We start from the raw sequence: 24,187 nt of genomic DNA, 5'->3' as shown, positions 1-24,187 counted from the left end.
CCTTCTTCGCTCAATGAACAGCTGCAGCGCGACGACGTCCTGCCAAATCTGCCATTAAATAAAATATCCACAGACAAAATTAATCCATCGCCATAGACAAGGATGAGAAAAATATTGACATTTGCTTTATGTGTTGCCGTAACTAAAAAACATAAAGGAGCTTTTACACTAAGTATTGCATCAGTTAAATCATAGACAAATAACAGTAACGCGTTATTTTTCATTAATTTAACTGAGAATACCAATCTTATGACCGAATGATGAATGATGTTGATGGATGACATGACAGCCGAACAAAAATTACGGCGTGGATTTATGGTTAAAATTTAGCGAAACTGTCTGTTGCTTGTTTTACAAAGTAATTGTTGAATTAGAGTTTTACACAGAATTTTATAAGCCTGTTTGTAATCTAAATTAGGAGTTGTGGATGTTGAGATAATGACCGATAATTCAAAAGTTTTGAGGCAAAGTTTGTGCATATCATTGTCATTAGCGCGTAAGTCGGGCTCCCCCCCGGTGTTTAGTGTGTTATAGCAGCGGCAGACAGTATTTTAGGAAATGGTGCTGATTGTGTTTGCTAACGGATCAAAAGAGAATTTTATTTGATTGTGTGTATTGAAGTAGCAGCGATAATTAGGCGTCGAGATGTATCCAGCGCCGACGCGGCACCCGGCTGCCGCGGTAAGGGTTTGTGTTATTTTCTTACTTTACCAGCCGTTTTGTTTGTAGAATAATGTCCGAGTGACTACTTGAGTGTCTCAGATCATTGCTTTTTGAGTTATTTGCACCACAAACTGCCTTATTGGCCTCGTTTTTGTATTTACATTTGCAGGGACCTCAGCCTACGTCTGGGCCCATAAAGTTTACGATAGCCGACACTTTAGAACGTATCAAAGAAGAGTTTAACTTTTTACAAGCCCAATATCACACGTAAGTACTTAATTAATTGTTGAAAGTCACTTTTATGTTGTTACTTTTCGCTGATAATGCATGCAATGCTGATGAAAACAATCATTTTCAGATTGAAGTTAGAATGTGAGAAACTGGCAAGTGAGAAAACAGAAATGCAAAGGCATTATGTTATGGTAAGCTTGGATATAAAACATCTTTTACTACTATTGAACTTAATAATAGGGTAATTAAGCAGGATTTGGTATTATTTAAACAGATAATTCATGTTTTCTAATTTCATTTATTTGACCAAGTATCTTAATTTCCAGTATTACGAGATGTCGTATGGACTTAACGTGGAAATGCATAAACAGGTAAGCTAACAATTTAAGCCATGTTAAACAATTGTTTACGCATACTTTTATGCTAATTTCTTGTTAGATTAGATGACTATTTTTTTTTGCTTGTTTCTTTAGTAAGTTCACAATAAGTTAATTAGTATTTATTTATGTTAATTTGACAGTTCATTCATTATTAATTTTAAAATGCTTTTGCTATTAATAACTGTCTATATTTTTTCTAATAAGTGTTGTTAATTGTGTGCAGATCTAAGAATGTTTAGTTTTACCAATAATTCTGATCAGTAATAGGAGTTAGCAAAATTTTTAACCACTTGAATTGAAGGCAGGCTGACCACTTCATAATAACCTAGTTGTATATTTTAAGTCAAAATCTTATGTTAATTAAAAATAGTTTCTTTTAAATATCATAGGGCCCAATAATCTTCAACATACAACTTTTTTACAGACTGAAATAGCAAAGAGGCTTAACGCTATAATAGCCCAAGTTCTGCCGTTCCTTGCGCAAGAACATCAGCAGCAAGTGGCGTCAGCGGTGGACAGAGCGAAGCAGGTCACCATGTCTGAGCTCAACGCTATCATTGGGGTAAGATATGTGCGTTACGACTCATTCATAGTTACTAATCGAAAGCAAGCCTTGTAATGGAGATAATGTTTATTTTTTTCGTTTTAAGCAGTTTCTATTAGTTTTATAAAATAATGGAATTAAAAAACTTGTTTTACAAATAGTATTTGACATTTTTGCATTACTTGAAGTTACTTTCATGTTTTTTTTATTAAGTTTACCATTTTACATCATTATCATAATAAATTAAAAACTGCGGTTATCATGCCATAGTAAAATATGAAGCATGCTAGAGTAAAATGCATAGTATCCTTGATAAATGAAAACAATTGATTATTGTATCATTAACATCACAAAATTCACAAACAAATGAAGTACGCTTAGAACTAGCATGCAGTGACATAACAAGAAACATATCTGCACAAACTATACCTAACCATTTACTGCTATGTATTTTAACATTTTCTTAAATTAAAAAAAGCAGCGGCATTCAATGAGGTAACAAACAAGAAGTAGTATTAATTTACATCAAAAAGGTTAGATGAATGCTGAGAATTATTAAGCATAAGTCTGCCCGCGACCATGTCATGCAACCAAGTTGAAACGTCGGGAGGGTAAATCTGTTTACCGTTATAAAAGTTTTGGTTGCAAAATCCCGTGAGAGTGATAATTTTATAGTGAAAAATGCAACATAATAGTTTAAAATATTATTAAGCATCAATGGAAAATGAATATAATGCTTCAAATTAATAGCATTATTAATATTCGCAGCAGCAACAGCAACAAGGCCTCCAGCAACTCCTTGTAAGTCACGCACTAGTGTTTGGTTTATGTTTGTTGTGATTAACATTATTATCATTATGTTGCCATATATTTTGTTATCATCCAACAGGTGTAATTGGTATTGCCATTAACGAGATCTTTTGCATTTTCTTTCGTTTATTATTTGTTATTTGCTTTTACTTAGAATATGTGTATTGTTTGATATAACAAAGCGTTCTTGCTTAAAAGACTATTTTTAAATACAAGTACATAACTACACAATTCTTAACAATAATGCTAAATGTTCATTCTTTATGTATTTTAATGTTTTACGTACGTAGATAAATACTTACGCACGTTATGTACATTACATTATTGTTAGAAAATACATAAATGTTTTCGTGTTTCGATGGCGACGAGTTTTTATACACAAGATTCTTGCTTTAAACATATTTTCATTTCTTTCCATATTTTCATTGTTTATTAATGTTCACTTCCTAATCAAAGCAATGCACCAGTGAATTTGTAATGTTAATTTCATAAATGAAAATGCAAAAGGTAACAGCGATTTAGTCGAAAATACTATTCAATGGAACTGTTTTATTATTTTTCTAACTTCACATATCATTGTTTGCAAGCACCGTAGCATTGTTCACTTAGTTTAGCCTCTAACTTGTACTACTTGAGGTATTATGCTTGTTATTATTTTTAAAATTGTTATGAATTAATAAATACGATGTGTTTGATGCTACATAAGTATAAATCGCTCATACAATCCACTTTGTGTTAAGTTATTTTGCACTTTATTATACCTACATTGTATCAAAGCATTCATGTTTTTGTTTTATACATTTTTATTTGCTCATTATTTACTTTCCGTGTCTAATAGTAGATTTTAACGGTTGCTGAACAAACGGGCAATTGTTATTATAATATAATTTATATGTAGATAATAATAAATCATTGTAAACCAAGTGTCAAGTGATGCAATAATAGTTGAAACACGTTTTTAAGTTTTGATAAATGGAAACTTTTTAATTTCATTATTGTGTTTTGCATATTAACAATATTCGGTATCATGTGGGCATCGTTCTATAATGAAAATCATACCTACCATACATATTTCAATACATAATAAGTGGGCATTCCATCTTCAGTATTTTACTAACACATAAATATTCATAATTCAATGTCATACCTCATGACAAACATAACTAAGTTGTTAAAATACGCTAATTGGAGTTAGAGATAAGAAATTTTATTGCCTTACGGTGTAAATACACTGGGCCAATATTGTCACACTAAATAACATTGTTTGTTGAGATTACGACTGTGTTCTTACGCTCTACAATACTACGTTTCAAAGTGGATTTTACCATCAGTAAAATTTTTGTTTTGTGCAAACATTTGACTGAATGAAAAACATTATTTAGTTTAATATTGTGAAGTGCCTATTTCAGTTCTCTGTAGAACATTGACCTCCACAAAATGCTCATAACGTACCCAGATTTACAGTTATTCTATAACTTTCGTATGTTGAATTAAATCCTTGCTTTTTAACAAAGTTATACATAATATTGCGTGGAGAAAAAGCGTATCGCTCTGATGAAAATTACATTAAAATTAACTAAAAACTAGTTATTTTAATAAATGTTGCAATTATGTTTTACATTGATATTGGTTTAAAAACAATATCCATTCTCAAGATTTTATAAGTATAATGTTGACGAGTCCACTGTGTGTGAACAATGTTTAAATTAATATAAAATTACGTTTAAACAAGCTGGGTTAAACACAGTCTTTATCAATATTAAATAAAAGAGGCCTGTCTCATAAAATATTTTAACACACACTTCTTGATACACGCTCAATAATACAGTTTTTGAATATAGCAAAACTTCGAATCGTTTGCGTATTCGAATCGCCATCAAAAGATGTAATATGAAAACTTACAGCACCCCTGTGAACGTAACAACCCTTAACCTGGCAGAAGTGGCAGAATTGTTACCACCATATTTTGAACTTTATTGAGAAAACATAAGGTTCAAAAGCAATGATTTTTTTTTCTCTATACCAGTTTAGGGGTGAAATGAAATTAGTATGTGAAATGGTAGCACGAAACTAATTTTGACAACCGAGATTGTCACGTTATCGTCGAATTCAAAGGCTGGGTATAGAATTTTGTTGAATACGCAAACGATTTGAAGACGAAAGTTTTTCCTGCTAGAGGTACGGGCCTCACCCCTTGCCTTTGTCCAAAGAAGTAGGATGTAAAGTTTATTTCTCACCAACATGACAGAAAAATAAAAAATCAGGAAAATAGTGAGTGATGGTGGATTGATAGGTACCTGGGGGCGTAGTGTGAGTTTACGTCAAACGCATGCGATATCGACTGCATAAAAAAGTGACATTAAATGTATGACTGATTGTACAACGCCCCTAACGGAAACATTCAATAACTAAAATCTTTAACGCAGTCGATATCGAATGCGTTTGACGTAAACTCACACTACGCCCTCAGAACTATGGTTCCTGTGTCTCGGATGTAACACAGTTGTTGTCTTGTAGCAGCAGATCCATGCTTCGGCGGGCCTGTCACACGGAGTGGGCGGGGCTTCGGGTCTGCTTGGGGCGGGCGGGTTACTCTTCGCGCCGGGGGCGGGGCCGCCGCCGCCGCCGCACTTGCCGCCGCAAGCGCATAAGGTGAGACCTTAGTGCCTAAGGGCACAGAATAATAATAAGTACTACGTACAGAAGTTTTACTTCGCGAAGGTATTTAAAAAAATGTATGCTCAATGTCATTAACAATATGGTGTAATTTAGCCTGTCTCAAGAGTCAAGCACCATTTTGTTGACAAACGTCAGTGATCGGCACTGCGCCGAAGCTATAGGGCCGACTTCGGTAAAATGATGTGACGTGAGGTGCCAAACTGCGGAAAATCGCGGAGGAAATACATGATTTAGCATGAATTATCATGAATAATATTAACTACTTATTTACCTCTCAGTGTATTGAGGCAACTTAAAAAAGTACATTCTGTGTTTTTATTATTATTTAGGCAGTTAAATACTGCACAGTATTTAGTAAACCATTTTCTTAATTTTTTTCCATCATACACAAGAATACGCGTGCGTGAGTCAATGTTCGCTCGTATGTGAGGCCTTGTCGAATAGTATCCTGTAGGTGGGCCATCGTGCGTGTTTTGTTTTCGATGTAAACTCGCGGAGATGAACAGGCCTGCTAAGGGTGAGGGTTCAAAGTTGCATAGCGTGCTGTAGAGAGGTCTATGCCCAGTGTTGTGCATTTGGTGAGACACGTTAAGCTTAAGACAATTAGCTTGGCATCAAGATGCCTAAAGATGGAAATTCAAGTTACATAGCGTGCTATAAAGGCATTTATGCTCAGTGTTTCTTTACGGGACCGGATACAAATGAAGAGATCAGTAAGCGAACTGACAGAACAGCTCTGGTACACCATTTTCCATGCCTAAGCGTATAAAATGTTTGAAGGTAAATCGAGTTGGAAACTAGCACCCCTCCTCTTTCCAATAAAATTTACACGCACATCTGAATCCCCTTTTAAGGTAGTGTGTCCCCTTTTTAGGTTTCAACGTGTTCGTTCGCTGCAATTCAACCAAAGATCGCTCATAGCTAGACAAAGGTCTCCCCTAAGGATTCCACGACGACCAATCTTGTGCTGCCCGCATCTAAGTGCTTCTCGCAACCTTCTCCAGATCGCCGGACCAAGTTCTCCCACTTGTGTTCAACGTGGAATAACTTACTAAAGCCTGGTCCGTGAGCACGTAGAATTTTGTCCAATGACCCCAAGCTACCCATCCTTATCGCACACTCACTACGGGCGTCCGTCGCACAGTCGCGACAGCAATATAATTACGCGCGAGCGATAAGGATGGGTAGCTTGGGGTCATTGGACAAAATTCTACGTGCTCACGGACCAGGCTTTAGTAAGAGCAGTAGAGTTCAAATTACGTTTTGTACCCAGGTGGAACTACCTCCCCCGGCGGACATCAAGCCCCCAGTCTTGCCAGGGGGGCCGGCCCCGCCCCCCTTGTTGCCGGGGCAACCGCCGCCTCGCGAGGATGACAGGCACGCAGCGTCCAGGGCTATGCAACAAGTGAGTGTCTTTTTAACCGACTTCAAAAGAGGAGGTTCTCGATTTGATTGTTGTGTTTTTGGAAAGCACGAATTTCAAATAATTTATTTTCAGTAAAGCTGTCTAGAATTTTAAGTGAATAAACGTGTCAATGACACCACTCAAATGATTTCTTATAAATGATTACATTGAAAATTCATTGAGAATTTATTTTATGCTTGAAGCTTAATTAAACATTTAATGAGGGTTTTCGCAAATGAAAAATCCGCCAGATGGCAATACGTAGACGCGAGGTCCAAATGCTGCATGATTGGTTATTTTTGACATGACATTGACAGATATGTCAAAATCCACCAATCACGCAGCAGTCAGACCCCACATCCACGTCCCGCCATCTAGCGGATCTTTCATTCGCGAAAACCCTCATTATAGGTGTGCGATAACTCTTGAGGCTTATTATGAAAAAAAGAGTTGTAACTACACATACACAAGTAGGATTTTGCAACCATTATCATTATTTATTTTATTTTATTCAATAAGTACACATACATTATTATTCTAATTAGAAATCAAATAGAATTTGAATTATAGACATCCTTATTTATAAAAACAAATGTATGTACCAAAGACAACAAACAAAACTGCCAATAAACCATAGCCTCCTACAAAGTTAATTAGCCAAGGTTTGCTTGTATTTTTTTTTACTCCATTAAACCCTTTGACTTTCCGCGCTTTTGACTATGTGCGTTTTTTACAATCTGCAATCGTTTGTCATTTTGCGCTTTTAACCATATGCTACTAAACGCAAATCATCAACACATCAAAATCTCTTTTAATTTATAGTTACCCTTCCAGAGACGTTCGGTGTCGCCGCACGAGCGCGAGCAAAAGTACCGGCCGCGCTCCCCAGCCGAACCGGAGGCTTTGGACGCCAAGCGACGGAAGGAGGAGAAGGTACTCAGTCATGTGAGTCTGTGTAGTGTATGTGGCTTTACCTTTATCATGTTGCTTGTTTTGTTTTTTGTTTGGTCCGGGCGGCTGGGGGTTGTTATTGGTTGAAAACTTATTGGGAATGGTTTGGTTTTATGCTCCTCTGTCGTAAGAACAGTTGTAAACTATCGATTATGTTGTTTGGCACCGTCTCTCTCTCTCTCTCTCTCTCTCTCTCTCTCTCTCTCTCTCTCTCTCTCTCTCTGACGGACGCTCTCGGTGAGACGTCACCTTTACATTCTTCTGTTGCGTATCGCACCCTTATTTCTACCTACTGAAAATCCATTTTATCCATCTAATTCAAGAAAGACTTGCTGTGTAGGCTTTGATTGGGACGAAAGAGATTCAAATATTGAATTTGTAAGCCATAGATCCCATTGTCTATCTATATCATTGGCCTTTAAAAGTCAACTTCTGGGGCTATAGTCTGGTCTGTGAGCACGTAGAATTTTGTCCAATGACCGCAAGCTACCCATCCTTATCGCTCGCGCGTAATTATATTGCTGTCGCGTCTGTGCGACGGGCGCCCGCAGTGAACGTGCGAGCGCGACAGCAACATAATTACGCGCGAGCGATAAGGATGGGTAGCTTGGGGTCATTGGACAAAATTCTACGTGCTCACAGACCAGACTATAGAAGCTAGCAAGTATTCTACACTGATAACTTCGTAAAAAATATATAAAAATCGTATCCGAATCATATAAAACAATCCCAAAATCTAGCGATTCATGACATTATATTTAAAGTCAAAAGATCTTTTACTTTTAATATAATGTCATGAACTTGAACCTAATAATGTGGTTACCTAAAACTAAGACTGATAACAGCCTCCAGCTTACCTTTTGACGCTTGAAGACTTGGCTTGTGTATCCGTGAGTTGCTTCAAACCATAGCTGTCTACATAAAGATCATTTTTAGTTCATGGATTGCTTATATTTATTAATATTTAAATGTAGACCGTGTTTAATAACCAGTGACTTAATTTTTAGGACAGCGACGCGGAAAAAAGTGACCAAGATCTTGTAGTAGATGTGGCCAATGAGGTAAGAGTTGTGTAAAGAGGTTTGAAAAAAGAAATTATAAACTTCTTGCTCTACTTTATTTATATGGTGTGGACTGTATAGGGCGACCAACGAAAGTTGAGGCAACACATGTAATGATGTAATAATTGAATACAGAACACACAAATCAGTCAGAATACTAAGACTTCAGCGCGAAAAGCGTATACAGGTACAAATCTTTATTTGTGTTGATCGCCTCAACTCTTGCTGTGCGAGCTATAACTGTAATACAGGGTGGCTCAGAAGAAAATTCACTTTTGAAAATTTAAGGAAAAGAAAACTGTACATTTTTGTAGAACTTTAATTATTATACCACACAACCTTGTCGAATTGCCAATAAACAAATTTAAGATACATATAAAAAATACCCTTATGTCCAAAGGGTACTACAAGGTTCGAGACTATATTGATGACAAGGATGCGTGGTCAGTTCAGTCTGCACATATTTGATGTACTTAAATTTGACTATTCTTACCGTTAGATAATTCCTGGCAATAAGTGGTGACTGAGTTTGTTCCGGCGTTTCTTCTCAGCACTTGCCATATGTTTGTCTCGAAGCGCTGGTAGGGCCCAAAAGATAAGGAGACATGTAAAGTGCCCCATAAGGGCTACCTTTTTCTTTTTTTATTATTTTCTATTGACGTTCATAAGTGCCACTTGTGGTCTAAACTGAATAAATATTTTTGATTTTGATTTTGATTTTTGATTGCAATTTAAAGGAAATTTCATGCAATTTATTTTTGAATTTACTTTCTTTTTTAAATTTGATCGTACATGTGATTCCCTTGACATTTACAACATTCGGTCAACATGCATAAAATTTTTGGAAAACTTTCGTTAGAGTTACCTCGAAATGGTTTCAGGATGGATGAATGCTGCAGAGTTTTTGGATTATTAGAGTATACACTGCTCATAACGTAACCCCACAAAAAGAAGTCTGCTGGAATGAGATAAGGGCTTCTTAGTAGCAATGAGATCTCACACCTGCTTAATTGGTTTGTTGCATCGAAAGGATGATTAATTTTTAGAGCGCTATACTGGCATGCTGAAAAGCTTCTTGATTTCCAAAGTGGCAAGATTCGCAAGGCTATGACAGGAGCACTTGGTTTCATCAAGAAGGGGCTACGTGTCACACTTCAAATGAGAGCATTTGGATGGTAAGAGACATGTGACCACAAAAAAATAATTTCAGGCAGGGGTGACATCTCCTGACCACCAGGTAGTCCTGATCTCACTCCAGAAAACTCCTTTTTGTGGTGTTACCTTGAAAAGAAAAGAGCGATGGAGCGTGCTATGCTCGGAGTTTCCCTGCGTGATCGAATCAGAAATGAGGAGATCCGTAGGAGAACCAGAGTGACTGACATAGCCCGCAGAATCGCTAAAATCAAGTGGCAGTGGGCGGGGCACATAGCTCGAAGAGCTGATGGCCGCTGGGGCAGAAAAGTTCTTGAGTGGCGACCACGAGCTGGAAGACGTAGCGTGGGCAGGCCTCCCACTAGGTGGACCGACGATCTGGTGAAGGTCGCGGGAAGTACCTGGATGCAAGCGGCGCAGGACCTGTCTTTGTGGAAATCCTTGGGGGAGGCCTTTGTCCAGCAGTGGACGTCTTTCGGCTGAAACGAACGAACGAACCTTGAAAAGAGTATACTTTTATAATCCAACAACCATGCAGCAACTGAAGCTGAACATTCGGCAAAAAATGGAAAATAAGTTTCGAGGTAATTCTAACGAACGCATTTCAAGTTTTGATGCATGTTGATCTAATGTTGTAAGCGTCAAGGAAATCTCCTGGACGATGTAATTTAATAAAGGTAAATTTAAAAACAAATTTCATTTCATTTTCTTTGAATTGTAATGAATAAAGTTCTACAAAATTACACAGAATTTTTTTCCTTGAATTTTCAAAATTGAATTACTTTCTTGGCCACCCTGTATTTGACGTCTGGTGTCAGACTTTAAGTTACCATAGGTGTCTGGCATCATGGCTCAATCGAATAGATGGCTTTGTGTGCCCTCCGAATATTTCTCTCTCGATTCAGGATGTTGTAAACTGGCAGTAGCTTAGACAACTTCAAAAACAACAGACTAATATGCTAAAACAATTGTTTGTGATTATTTTTTACTACTAATGAGGTCGTAGCTTCCATAATGTCAAAAATACTCAATTTAAATGTTCAGGCGAATTATGTGCTCATCCTCTTTCTTATAAGAAAGTAATAGAATTACTGTGGTTTAAGCCTCATCACGTTGAATTACGGATCAAAACACAATAGGTACATATTCTTTTACATGGTCTTTTATGGAGTTATCAAGTATTTATTGCAGTTGGTTAAATAAAATTAAGCAAAATGCCCATCTGTCGTGTGCAGCTGTTTTGGTGAACATTATTGTGTAACCAGATCTGTGAAATTTGTTTATTTAGACCATATTTCAGTAGCTTAAGTAAAGCGATGGTGAAATTATTGAAGATGAATGCATTGCAAATAAATTTCATATCGACAAAAAGATGACCTAGGTGTAAAACAAAACCAAAATAGAGTAATTATATTTATGAAGTCCAATGTCTTCATTCTTAATTAAACGAATGAGATAATTTATCCTCATATAATAAAAATACTATACTTCTGAAATCGACACCATTCGTTCGTTCATTTTAGCCAAATGACGTCCACTGCTGGACAAAGGCCTCTCCCAAGTATTTCCATAACGACTGATCCTGCGCTGCCCGCATCCACTCTTCCAAGTGAAGAATCTCTGGAATCGATACCATATTCAAACCAAAATCATGTGTACCAATTTAGCGCTAAAACGCGTCTCTATTGCAGGATTGTGATCATCATCATCATTTTCAGCCATAGGACGTCCACTGCTGAACATAGGCCTCCCCCAATGATTTCCAATGGCCAGTTGGTGGCGGCGTGCTAGGTTAGGGTTGTGTTAAGAATTCAAATAAACTAATTCCATTCTATGTTTATTGCAGGAAGAGAGGGGTTCCCCAAGCGTTCGCACTGAGGGCGGGGAAAGAACTGAAAATGGACCGAGGCCGCCTTCTAGATCCGGTTCATCTTCAAGTCGTTCCACGCCCAAGAGCTCTAAAGATGTGAGTTACTCCTATTACTTTTCTTTTAAAATATTTTGTCTGCAAAAGATAACGAAAATCATATTTTAAAATTTTTGGTTTTATAGTTTGCAATAACTGTAAAAACGTCTCCTTTGTCGCTACACTCTTGGCAGAGTGGTCGTGTTTGTCACATCTGGTTTGATGGCAAGCTTCACAATCCGTTGCCATTCCTCTCGCATTGAAATAAAGAAAGAAAAAATGTTTATTCAGTATCATCGACAATACACTTGCAATACTTAACATTATTTAATGAGAAGGTAATTACAATGATACTGAAAAGGTATCCACTCAGCATGGTGTCGTAGCATCTCAGTAGATAATGCCACGACGCTGGTCTTCCGTGGACACCCAAACAGGGAGAGCACTACTGAGCACAACAAAATACTGAGCAACCTTTCTTGTACACTCGTGGAGTGGACCATTGAGTGTGGTTTTGACCTGATCGGTCCAGCACATAAGCGACCTGCAGCGCGCTCTTGTGCCTTCAACCTTCCCCTGCTACTAAAATGTCACTATATAAAAATTGCCTAATGTACTTTCGAACGAGTAGAATCTTTGTAAGAAGGCATTGTTACCGTTTGACTTCAATGACTGTTAATCAAAGTTTTACCGTGTAAAAAACTACTATATTCTCTTGCCAGGAAAAACCCGGAACGCCAGGTGCTAAAATGGGGCGGGCTTCCACGCCCACGGGATCGGGGCGTGGCTACGGGTTCCCGGGGTACGCGGGGTACCGGCCGCCGCACCCCTACGACCCGCCGCCCCATCATAGGACCAACGGGATCGCGCCAGCCAAGCCGTGAGTACAACACTATAAAGCCCGGTCTGTGAGCACGTAGAATTTTGTCCAATGACCCCAAGCTACCCATCCTTATCGCTCGCGCGTAATTATATTGCTGTCGCGACTGTGCGACGGGCGCCCGCAGTGAGTGTGCGAGCGCTATAGATCATTTCATCCACGAAGAGGTGTCCCACCATTCTTCCGCTAATGTTTGAGTGTTATCGGTGCACGCTCAATTAGCCATGAGTGCACACGCACACTACAATAATGACGCTCGGATTGCTCGGATCAAACTCCCCGCACCCCGCGCGACCGAGACCAATAATTGGTGGGACGCGTCTTCGTGGATGAAACGATCTATATGACTGCAGCGCTTAACTGAGTCAGTTCCTGAGGTATGGGAATGGTAAGGGAGGGTGTTTTTTGTTACGTCAAATGCCAGCGGGAGTTCAGATTTGTATGCTCTGTCACGTCATATGTCAAAGTCCTTCCTGGTCCGTAGTATCTAAGTTAGTATCCGTGGTCCACCCAAGTGGACAAGTGCCCGTAGTCCACTCAGGTGGACTTGTTAGGTGTACTACGGATCAGGAAGGTCCCTTGCCGCTTCCATACCTCTGGCACTGTCTCAGTTAAACGTTAGGTCTGTATAGTATAGATACTCTCATTTGAGCCAAAGGACGTCTACGATTTCTGCAACGCTACCCGCATCTAGGTAGGAATTCTCACCACTCGATGTCATCATTGTTAATGGAAATCTGAGTAAACAAGATGGTTGTCTATAAACGGGGTAGGGGCGTGGCTACGGGTTCCCGGGGTACGCGGGGTACCACCCGCCGCCCCATCATAGGACCAACGGGATCGCGCCAGCCAAGCCGTGAGTACAACACTATAAAGCCCGGTCTGTGAGCACGTAGAATTTTGTCCAATGACCCCAAGCTACCCATCCTTATCGCTCGCGCGTAATTATATTGCTGTCGCGACTGTGCGACGGGCGCCCGCAGTGAGTATGCGGGCGCTATAGATCGTTTCATCCACGAAGAGGTGTCCCACCATTCTTCCGCTAATGTTTGAGTGTTATCGGTGCACGCTCAATTAGCCATGAGTGCACACGCACACTACAATAATGACGCTCGGATCAAACTCCCCGCACCCCGCGCGACCGAGACCAAAAATTGGTGGGGCGCGTCTTCGTGGATGAAACGATCTGTATGACTGCAGCGCTTAACTGAGTCAGTACCTGAGGTACTGGGAACAGCACGGGAGTGTTTTTTGTTACGTCAAATGTCAGCGAGACTTTAAATTTGTATGCCCTGTCACGTCATAATATGTCAAAATCACCCCTCCCGTGCCGCTCTCATACCTCAGGCACTGTCTCTGTTAGACGCTAGGTCTACAGATACTCTCATTTGAGCCAGAGGTAGTCTGCTGCTGGAATGAGGCCTATGATTATCTTAAAGATGGGCTGTCCCAAAACTAATAAAATAACTATGTGACAGCTTAGGGTTACCAAAAATAGAGCGTTAAGATCGCGAGCTAAGAAAGTGTGATAAAAAGATTTCTAATTTAGCGTTAGCCGGCTGTGACATTGTGCCATTAAACTGTTTTCCAGCAGATTTTTGGCTGATGGGGCGGGGCCCAAAGTATCTTCAGCGTTATAGCTGTATGCTTCAGTCAACAATCTCTTGTATTAACTAAAAATACATTTCTTTCCAGAGCGTACTCATATCACACATGTGGCGGGCCTCTCCAGCCCGTCCCATTCCCGGCCGACGCGCTAATCGGCCCGGGGATTCCCCGGGGCGCGAGGCAAGTGGCTGCCTTGCCTCACGGTGAAGTGGTGTGTGCTGTGGCCCTATCCCTTAGTAATGGGGCTCGACACGCTTACACGGGAGGCAAGGGGTGTGTTAAACTATGGGATATCACGAATCCGGTGTCACCTACAACGCTGGAACCTCTTTCACAGTTGGATTGCTTGGTGAGTTACTTTCATAATTATTGATGCAACACTCAACTAAATGTTCACAATCAGTCGCTTTATACACGACTAGTTGCTTTTAGTACACAATATGTAGAAAACGGTTCGGTTAAAGAAGGACAGCCTTTTTTTTTTTTTGCATAACATGGCAGGTATTTGACCACAATCGCACCTAATGTTAAGTGGGATGCAGTCTAGGATTCAGTTTGTGATTCTTTCTCACTGTTCCAGACTTCTATGTACCACTAGACGTGCTATCCTAGACTGAGATAATGCTCACAAAGGTTGTGATTACAAACACAATCTTATTTAGTCCATTTACCAACGAGCAAGAGAAGTAGATGTGCCATTAAGGCCCTCGAATTTTGTAGTTGAAAAAGACAAACCGAATGAGACCAATATAACGTTGTTATTATTTACATGCTCATTGATAACATACTTCTTACTCTGCACATGCATAGCCTATCCATCCAGGTACAAAGAAGTCTCTGCATTATTCCATTTTCATTTCAGCAAAGAGACAACTACATAAGATCAGTAAAGCTACTGCCGGACGGGCGGACCCTTATTGTAGGCGGGGAGGCGTCCAACCTATCGATATGGGACCTCGCGTCGCCCACGCCTCGTATGAGGGCCGAACTGACCTCGTCCGCGCCTGCGTGCTACGCGCTCGCTATCAGTCCCGACTCTAAGGTAACATTGTTATGTGTATTGTTTAGACTATAGTAGGACCCTTATTGTAGGCGGGGAGGCGTCGAACCTATCGATATGGGACCTCGTGTCGCCCACGCCTCGTATGAGGGCCGAACTGACCTCGTCCGCGCCTGCGTGCTACGCGCTCGCTATCAGTCCCGACTCTAAGGTAACATTGTTATGTGTATTGATGACAAGAGTAGGACCCTGATAGTAGGCGGGGAGAGGCGTCCAACCTATCGATATGGGACCTCGCGTCGCCCACGCCTCGTATGAGGGCCGAACTGACCTCGTCCGCGCCTGCGTGCTACGCGCTCGCTATCAGTCCCGACTAAGGTAACATTGTTATGTGTATTGATGACAAGAATGACCCTGATAGTAGGCGGGGAGGCGTCCAACCTATCGATATGAGACCTCGTGTCGCCCACGCCTCGTATGAGGGCCGAACTGACCTCGTCCGCGCCTGCGTGCTACGCGCTCGCTATCAGTCCCGACTCTAAGGTAACATTGTTATGTGTATTGTTTAGACAATAGTAGGAACAATATTGTAGGCGGGGAGGCGTCTAACCTATCGATATGGGACCTCGCGTCGCCCACGCCTCGTATGAGGGCCGAACTGACCTCGTCCGCGCCTGCGTGCTACGCGCTCGCTATCAGTCCCAACTCTAAGGTAACATTTACAGGCTTTGTATACTTATTACGCCTAATTTTTTATTTGTCACATTGCTTTAGGTTACCTGTATACGAGTGGAAAGGATAAAAGTGGAGCGGGGCTGGGTCAATATTAAACAATCTATACTCTATACTAATATTATAAATGCGAAATTAACTCTGTCTGTCTCGCTTTCATGCCTAAACCACTGAAGCGATTTTGATGAAATTTGGCATAGAGATAGTTTGAGTCCCGGGAAAGGACATATCGTTTCAGCCAAATGACGTCCACTGCTGGACAAAGGCCTCCCCCAAGGTTTTCCATAATGAACGGTCCTGCGCTGCCCGCATAGGGAAAGGACATAAGATAGTTTTTATCCCGGTTTTTGAAACAGGGACGCGCGCGATATGGTTTTTCTGTGACACACAAAATTCCACGTTAAGGCGAAGCCGCGGGCGGAAAGCTATTAGGGTCATTTGGCAGAGATGTGCAGAAACGATCATCATATCATAGCAACCAGTTCCGATTCGCTATATTATTCCGTATCGTTTGACAGACGCAGACCTGACGACTCGACACAAGCATTATTAAATCCAATACTTTTCTTTTTCAAAAATCTACGATGCTGTTATGCCAAGTTATTCTGCAGCCATTTGGCAGTCCTAATGTAGTATGTAAAAGCCACGGTAAAAACAATTTTATTTTACAGGTATGCTTCAGTTGCTGTTCAGACGGAAACATAGCTGTATGGGATCTACAGAACCAAACATTAGTTAGACAATTCCAAGGTATGTAATATTTTTTAATGCTGCAATGTGTGCTTCACAGCATTTTTTGTCTTTAGTCAGACGGCTTCCCTATTTTTATACCTTGTAATTTTCTCAAATTCAAATTGTTTATTTATGCGAATAGGCTCCCGGAGCACTTTTACACGTCCCAACCCTACCACTGCTTCGAGACACTAATAAGGGCCAGTGTTGAAAAGAAGCACTCACAAACGCGGTCACTTTCTATTCCTGTCTAAACACACCCATTACTAGACAAAGGCCAGCCCCAAGAATTTCCATAGCAATCGGTTCTGCGTAGTCCGCTTCTACGAGTTTTCCGCAACCAGGCGGTCTAGACTATCCGCGACGTTCTTATCGTGATATCTAATTTAGACGACAAAGGTGGGGTCCAAAGTTAAACGTTAGCTAAATCACGGGCAAAAGCTAATTATATGGCGCAAGTACCATCGGCAACAGTGTTAACTATCCATTGCCTGTCATGTCGTCTCGTTCTATCGCAAAGAATCACCATTTGATGAAAGCGAGAGAAAAAACGGAAATGGCTAGTTAATAGTGTGACCGTGTGTACATAGCGGGAAATGGTCGAGACGAATAGTTTAAAGTTTAAACATGCACTTCAGTTAGTTTCGCCGTGAGTCGCCTATACTTCGGTGTGCTCGCGCTTTGTCTCGGTCAATTTTTCACACAGTGTAACGGTGCAATGAGGGTTTTCGCGTATGAAAAATCCGCCAGATGACAATACGTAGACGCGAGGTCCAAATGCTGCATGATTGGTTATTTTTGACATGACATTGACAGATATGTCAAAATCCACCAATCACGCAGCAGTCAGACCCCACATCCACGTCCCGCCATCTAGCGAATCTTTCATACGCGAAAACCCTCATTACATAAGATTATTATTGATCGTCCAATTTGTGCCCCCAGGACATACAGACGGCGCGTCGTGCATAGACATAAGCCCGGACGGCACGCGGCTGTGGACCGGCGGGCTGGACAACACTGTGCGCTCGTGGGACCTGCGCGAAGGCCGCCAGCTGCATCAGCATGACTTCAGCAGCCAGATCTTCAGCCTGGGCTACTGTCCCACCGGTCAGTATCTAGCCCACCAGTCGATAGCCAGGTCTGCACTAGAGATGGGTTATACTAGGTAAATTTGATACTAGGTGCACCTATTCCTAGTATTTATTAATACTCGATCCAAATACCTATTCCACCTAGTATGTAGTAATTTAGCATACTTGACGCGACTAGTGCGGACTAATCCACGTAATATGACTTTAAAATACAATTTTCTTTGAAAATATACAACCGTAGAATGAATAATGCAATTTGAAATTGAGTAATAATTCCTCCCTTCATACTTCAACAGGCTTAGGACTGTCAACTTAAAAGTTGGCGTATTTAAAAGATAAATATCAATTTCATTAAAATATTTAGATTTTTTTTTCTTTTTTACATTAATTTACATGAATATGGTTTGACTACGTTTGTGTGCGTTTGCTTCGTCGCGCTCAAATTTGTTTGGTCAGACAGAGACGGAGTGAATCTCTACGTTCGCACATAAGCTTAGCGAGAAATACTCGGTACGCGTAATACGCGACTACGGATTACGCAATAATAGCCTCTATTACATTGACGGTAGGGTCGGAAATCGTGTAATTTAAAAAATACTAGGTGGATCAAGTATTTAAAAAATTGGAATAGGTGCCGCTTAGTACTGTAAAATACCTAGTGTGTGGATCTGTTCTAGTAAATACGTCTCATCTCTAGTCTGCACTGGATGATCCAACGCGCTGAGATCACGCGCAACATCTGTAAACCAACCATGTCCCACTGGCCAATATCGGCTATTGTCCACACTAAAAATCCACAGCATGTCGATTCCACGCGGCACTACCATATTGGATAGTGTACCTGAGTGCCTCACATCATACACACCAAAAACCAACTCTGTTTCACCGGTCGTCACACAAGGCATGTAAATCACCCCGTGTTAGTGAGCTTCAATCCCAAATTGAGTCCGGTTCTGAGCTTCGTTCTGCTTCAGCTTCGAGAATAGGTCAAATTTTAATTTTTAGACCAATCACAAGACAATCTACGACGAAGATAAATGTTTTTTTTTTATTTAACCTAAAACTTGTGACATCCCAGATGTCTAAGTTCATCTGATTCTAACCTACAACTTCGGTGGTTTTAACCAACAAAAAACATTATTTGATATTTAAGTTCTATACTCGTTAAAGATTACACTCACCATTGTAAATACAAAATTCCTAACACCCCATTCCATTCCAGGTTCATGGCTCGCGGTCGGCATGGAGAATTCTCACGTGGAAGTGTTACACGCGGGCAAACCGGACCGCTACCAGCTATTACTGCACGAATCGTGCGTGCTATCACTACGATTTGCCAGTTGTGGCAAATGGTTCGTGTCTACAGGGAAGGATAACCTACTAAACGCGTGGCGCACGCCGTACGGTGCCAGTATATTCCAGGTGAGATGCTAAACGGGACTATTCCCACTTCTAATTCGGGATCATCCATAAAGTACGTCACACGTAAAGAGGGGGGGGTGTTGACAAAGTGTGTCATGGTGTGACAAGGGGTGGGAGGGGTCCTAAGTTTCGTGACATCACATTTCAATTGTTTCAATTATTTGATATAATGTTGATTTCATAAAAAAGTACTTAATTTAATATTTTTTCGATGTGAAATTGCAAAACATGTGACGTCACACTAGGGAGGGGGGGGGTCTCAGAAATGTGACCACCTGTGACAAGGACGGATGGGGGGTCAAAAAATCATGAAATTCGTGTGACGTACTTTATAGATGGCCCCTTCCTACCACTTCAACTCCTGTGTAGCCAGAATCTACAGCTTGAACAACAAAAACCCAACCAGTAAAGGTCAAGTTGGTCCCGGGGGAAAGTTAAACTGTCAAGTGTCATTAGACTCGCAATGAGATGCTATATCCAATAGGACCTATATACGGGACTACTCGATACACTTTTCGTTACCGCCACATCTGCAGCGTCAGTCGCCTGTTGTATAGTCTTTATAGTTTGTGAATTGGTAGGATCTACAATGAAAGCCAACGAGTAAAGGTTGTGTAGCCCTAACTAAAGAAATATTAATATACCATTATGCATATACCCACTTGGGACTTGTTTCAACACTTATTCCCAGTAGACTAATCTGTCAAAAAAACTGAAATTGTTGGTAAAAAGATGTTGGATAATGTTGCAAAGCCAAATTGATAAATCAGCTTTCATGTAATCAATTTCGTAGTTAGCCTTATCTGTGAAATAAATAGTCAAATCTTTATTAGAAAACGGCGAAAATGGGCCTAATTCTTCTTCACTAGGCAGTAACACTGAGACGGTACTAAAACCATGTTATTTCTTTCAGTCCAAGGAGTCGTCATCAGTGCTCAGTTGTGATATATCGGCGGACGATAAGTTCATAGTGACGGGCTCCGGCGACAAGAAGGCAACGGTTTACGAGGTCGTCTACTGAATAATCTCAAATGAACTTGCGGTCCAGTGAAGTGAGATTGGTTTTATACTGACGGTTGGTGTTGGCTGTTCGACTTGACAAGGTCTGGTATGTCGAATAAATAACGAGTTTGAATTTAGAACTCTGGAATGGCTGAGTTTGAATTATGTACTTGGGAATGGCTGAATTTGAATTATGAACTTGGGAATGGTTGAGTTTTGACTTGAAAACTCTGGAATGGCTGGGTTTGTTGAATCGAAGAATCGAGAATGCCTGAGTTTGAATAAAGGACTCGGATGTGGCTGAGTTTGAATTATGAACTCGGGAATGACAGATAAAATTAAGTACTCTGAAATGGCGGAGTTTGAAAAAGGAATCAGGAATTTCTGAGTTTAAAAAAGGACTCAGAAATGGCTCAGATTGAATAAAGAGCTGGAGAACAGCAGAGAGAATTCAAACGATTGAGTTCATTTTGAATTTATAAGTTGAGTTATTGTTGTTAAGGATTCGTTTTTATTATAAGCTTACCACATACACTCTAGCAGCAAATATGTGCGGTACATACTTTTCTTTTTCAAAATTTTACACGTAGCGTATCTTAACAGAACTGAATTTATAAAAAAAAGGTTGTAAGTTAATTTAAGAGGTAAGAAAAAAGAGCATAGCTCTAATTTGTCATCAGCCAATCCCAATCACGTTAATTTAAGTGTAATTTTAATGTAACTGATAGAAATAGATCAATGTTGCACCGTTAAACATTAATATTTTAGTGTTATTGTATATTTTTATAATGAAATAAGAAAAAAACATTTTTTATTATTTTCCATGAGTTGAGTTAGTTTAGGGTCCATTTCTTACATGTATTAAATTATTTTACAGTCCAATCATCACAATGGACTAACGTGACTATTTTAATAACGTAGATCTTTAAAATCGTATACATATCTTTATTTTTTCAGTATATTTTCGAAGATTTATTGTAAAAAAGATACCATAAAACTATTAGGTCCCTAAGTAAACACATTATGAAAAATTTACATTAATAGGACTTCATTTTATTTGATAGATTTTTTTTTATAAAAATAAGGATGTTTTAAAAAAAATGCTTTACGGTTGATGTTTCTTTTCATCGACAAACTTCACGTAGAAGAAACGCACACACGCTTTTAGTGGATTGCGAGAGAATATCATGAATACGGAACCCATCTTAAGCCAAAACAATACAATGACCATCGTAATTTAGACCTAATGATTTGAAATAAAAGTGAAACCTATAGCAATGTGACATCTAAGGTTGCACCAACATTGGCACAAGATGGCGCCACCAGTAAATGTCAACATTTTTTCACTTGTCATTCTGCTTTAGACAGATAATTTTTTTTTAACATTTCTTGGAGACCTGTATTAAATCTTCTATTTTACTAGAGATTTATCCTAAAAAGTGGGTTCCATATTTAATTAACAATATCATACCATACCAATTTGTGAAATATGTTCGCGAAGAAAATCTAAACCGGTGCTGAATAGGATAGTCGACTAACTTTGATCGTAACAAAATGAACAAGATTGAAAATTCAAGCTCGAAACTCGTTATTCCGTGCATTACTCGAACTAAAGTCCGGTCGTAGAGCAGATTGAATTTCGTCCAATGGCCCTAAGCTACCCATCCTTATCGCTCGCGCGTAATTATATTGCTGTCGCGCTCGCACACTTACTGCGGCCGCCCGTCGCACAGTCACGACAGCAATATAATCACGCGCGAGCGATAAGAATGAGTAGCTTGGGGTCATTGGACAAAATTCTATCTGCTCGACGACCGGACTTTACACTATTTTGGGTTGCCGTATGAAAAAAATAGTTAGTCAATTAACCTATTTGGCCCGAAATGTACTGAATACTCGGAATAAAATCATTACTCGCTTTATCTATTAATGAACTGCTCTGTATTTAAGAAAATCTGTGATGCATCCAATTTATTTGTTCATTCTCAAAAATCTAACATTCATTTTGTAAAATTAAGTACAAGAATAGTTCCTTGTTGTTTTAGTGTAAAAATTAACATTTGAAATATTATATTCGAGCTTGCAGATTCAGACTGAGAGGTGAATGGGATGTGAATTAAATTATTAATTTTTAATTAGAGATTTGATCTTGTTTGATCTTTTTTTTTTTTGACGACTGGTAAAATGTGCTAATGATATGTGACGATTTAATATTTTGACCAGAAAAAATTGAGAAGCAAAATTGTATTACTGATATTATTTCTATTCAAAATAGTAACGAGGTTGTGGCCAGCAAATTGAGAACTAAAATCAATGACAAATAAAATGGTGATGTAATTTAACATTATAGCAATAATTTAGTTCACCATTCACTGATTTTAGTTCCACAATAAGCTGGTTGTTTCACTATTAGATTTTAATTATGAAACCAATTGTCTAAGCTTGATCTTCGTTAGATAGGTTCTTCTTTTTTGACTTGTTTCATGTTCCAACCGAACAAAGGTTCATTACATTTTATGAAAACTTTAGTTGTACGATTATTTAGCCCACATTATATTATATGGCCAGACCTGACATGGAGGTTTCTCATTAAGAAATTATTAGATCTTATCAAAGTAAACATGTTATAAATGAAAATTGGACAGAAATCTATAATCATTTTAAGTTTCAAAACATCACAACACAATGAAATGTTTATTTCGTACAAGTGTATAGTTTTATAGTTTATTTATTTTCGATACAATATTGACTGTTGACATGAAAAATAACGTATACTTGGTATCGTTTATTTTTTCTTGAGTATTTTATAGTAATAGAAGTACCTAATGTACTTAACAACTTGAATTCCAGTATCTGTATGGTTGTCAATGATCTGCAAATTGTGATATTAACTCTCCAGTAAACAAGCAATGTAAATGTTTTTATGTACACGCTACATCGGATTTGACTGTAAGCGACTAGTTGTTATTTTCATGCAAAATTGAATTGTATTACTTTAATTATATTTATTATTTCGATATGTGGTAATTTTTATTTTCAACACCCCTACAATTCCCAACTCATGTTCATTGCGCAAACATTTTTGAAGACCTCTGTGTGAAGTGTGAATTGATCTGCTACATACGCTACATATTAAAGGACAATGTTCATTTCTGGCCTGGCGTGGACAAGTTGCTAATGAAAATATGAATTTGGCAAAAATTTAATTATTTTTAAAGTATTTCCTTAGTGTAACCATGTTCTTGCAAATAAATGATTTTATTATTATTTATATTTTCTTAAAGATTCTCGGAACTGGTTGTTCCGGTATTGAAAGAGAACCTCACGGGTTGTTAACCAAGTGATGGTCCTCTTGTAGGAATCGCCGTACAATTCGGCACGTATTGAGAATTGCAGCTTTCTGCATATTATTATTAATATAACTTTGTATCAATTTACTTAATTAAAAATCCAATTTTAATAGTACTTTAGGTGATAATTACAACTTCCTGTCTTCGACTCTGAATTCAGTGTTGCCAAAATAAATCCTATCGGTAATAATCGATTCAAATCGATTGTTTTTCGAAAATGAAATCAAGTGTATTTTTTTAATACTGATTCATTAAAATGACATTAAAAAAAACTTTTTAATATGGGAATAACATTTACCATAAAATACTTTATTAACTAAATGAAATACACTTTATTTTGGATCATCAAAAATACGATCGATTTTTATATCGATTATTTTTAATTATCACTACATAATTAGCATGGCAACACTGAAAGAATTTCGTTACGTTACGAAAAAGTACAACATAATGCTGAGTGTATACTGTTATTACCTGACTAAGCATAGTAATATTCACTACTTAATTTATTTCAAAAAATATAGAGCGTTAATAACAAAAGGATTGGATAGTATCTGCTTTACAGAAGTGCCACCAGCAAAAAAT

At 39.0% G+C, this 24,187-nt stretch overlaps 1 protein-coding gene across 20 annotated transcripts; it reads left to right on the top strand.

Moving 5' to 3' along the window:
- Positions 1–294: 294 nt before the first annotated feature.
- LOC114359374 (protein groucho) lies at positions 295–21,814 on the top strand. 20 transcript variants are annotated; one of them, XM_028313750.1, is made up of 18 exons: positions 295–681; positions 833–930; positions 1,022–1,085; positions 1,221–1,265; positions 1,699–1,836; positions 2,587–2,619; positions 5,146–5,280; positions 6,581–6,712; positions 7,535–7,657; positions 8,671–8,724; positions 11,723–11,842; positions 12,505–12,662; positions 14,358–14,619; positions 15,133–15,312; positions 16,674–16,752; positions 17,680–17,844; positions 19,051–19,250; positions 20,164–21,814. In XM_028313750.1, exons 1-18 carry the CDS (start codon positions 646–648, stop codon positions 20,269–20,271), a joined length of 2,130 nt encoding a protein of 709 aa, XP_028169551.1. In that variant the 5' UTR covers positions 295–645; the 3' UTR covers positions 20,272–21,814. The 20 variants fall into 20 exon arrangements, with proteins under 20 accessions (XP_028169551.1, XP_028169536.1, XP_028169535.1 ...); XM_028313735.1 differs by having other exon boundaries at positions 7,535–7,672; XM_028313734.1 differs by having other exon boundaries at positions 295–687; positions 2,590–2,619; positions 5,149–5,280; positions 7,535–7,672.
- The last annotated feature ends 2,373 nt before the right edge of the window (positions 21,815–24,187 follow it).

Source organism: Ostrinia furnacalis, unplaced genomic scaffold, assembly GCF_004193835.3.
Source record: "Ostrinia furnacalis isolate ACB-3 unplaced genomic scaffold, ASM419383v2 OfSCF4337, whole genome shotgun sequence".
Taxonomy (NCBI): Eukaryota; Metazoa; Arthropoda; class Insecta; order Lepidoptera; family Crambidae; genus Ostrinia; species Ostrinia furnacalis.
This window is presented reverse-complemented; position numbering and strand designations above follow the sequence as displayed.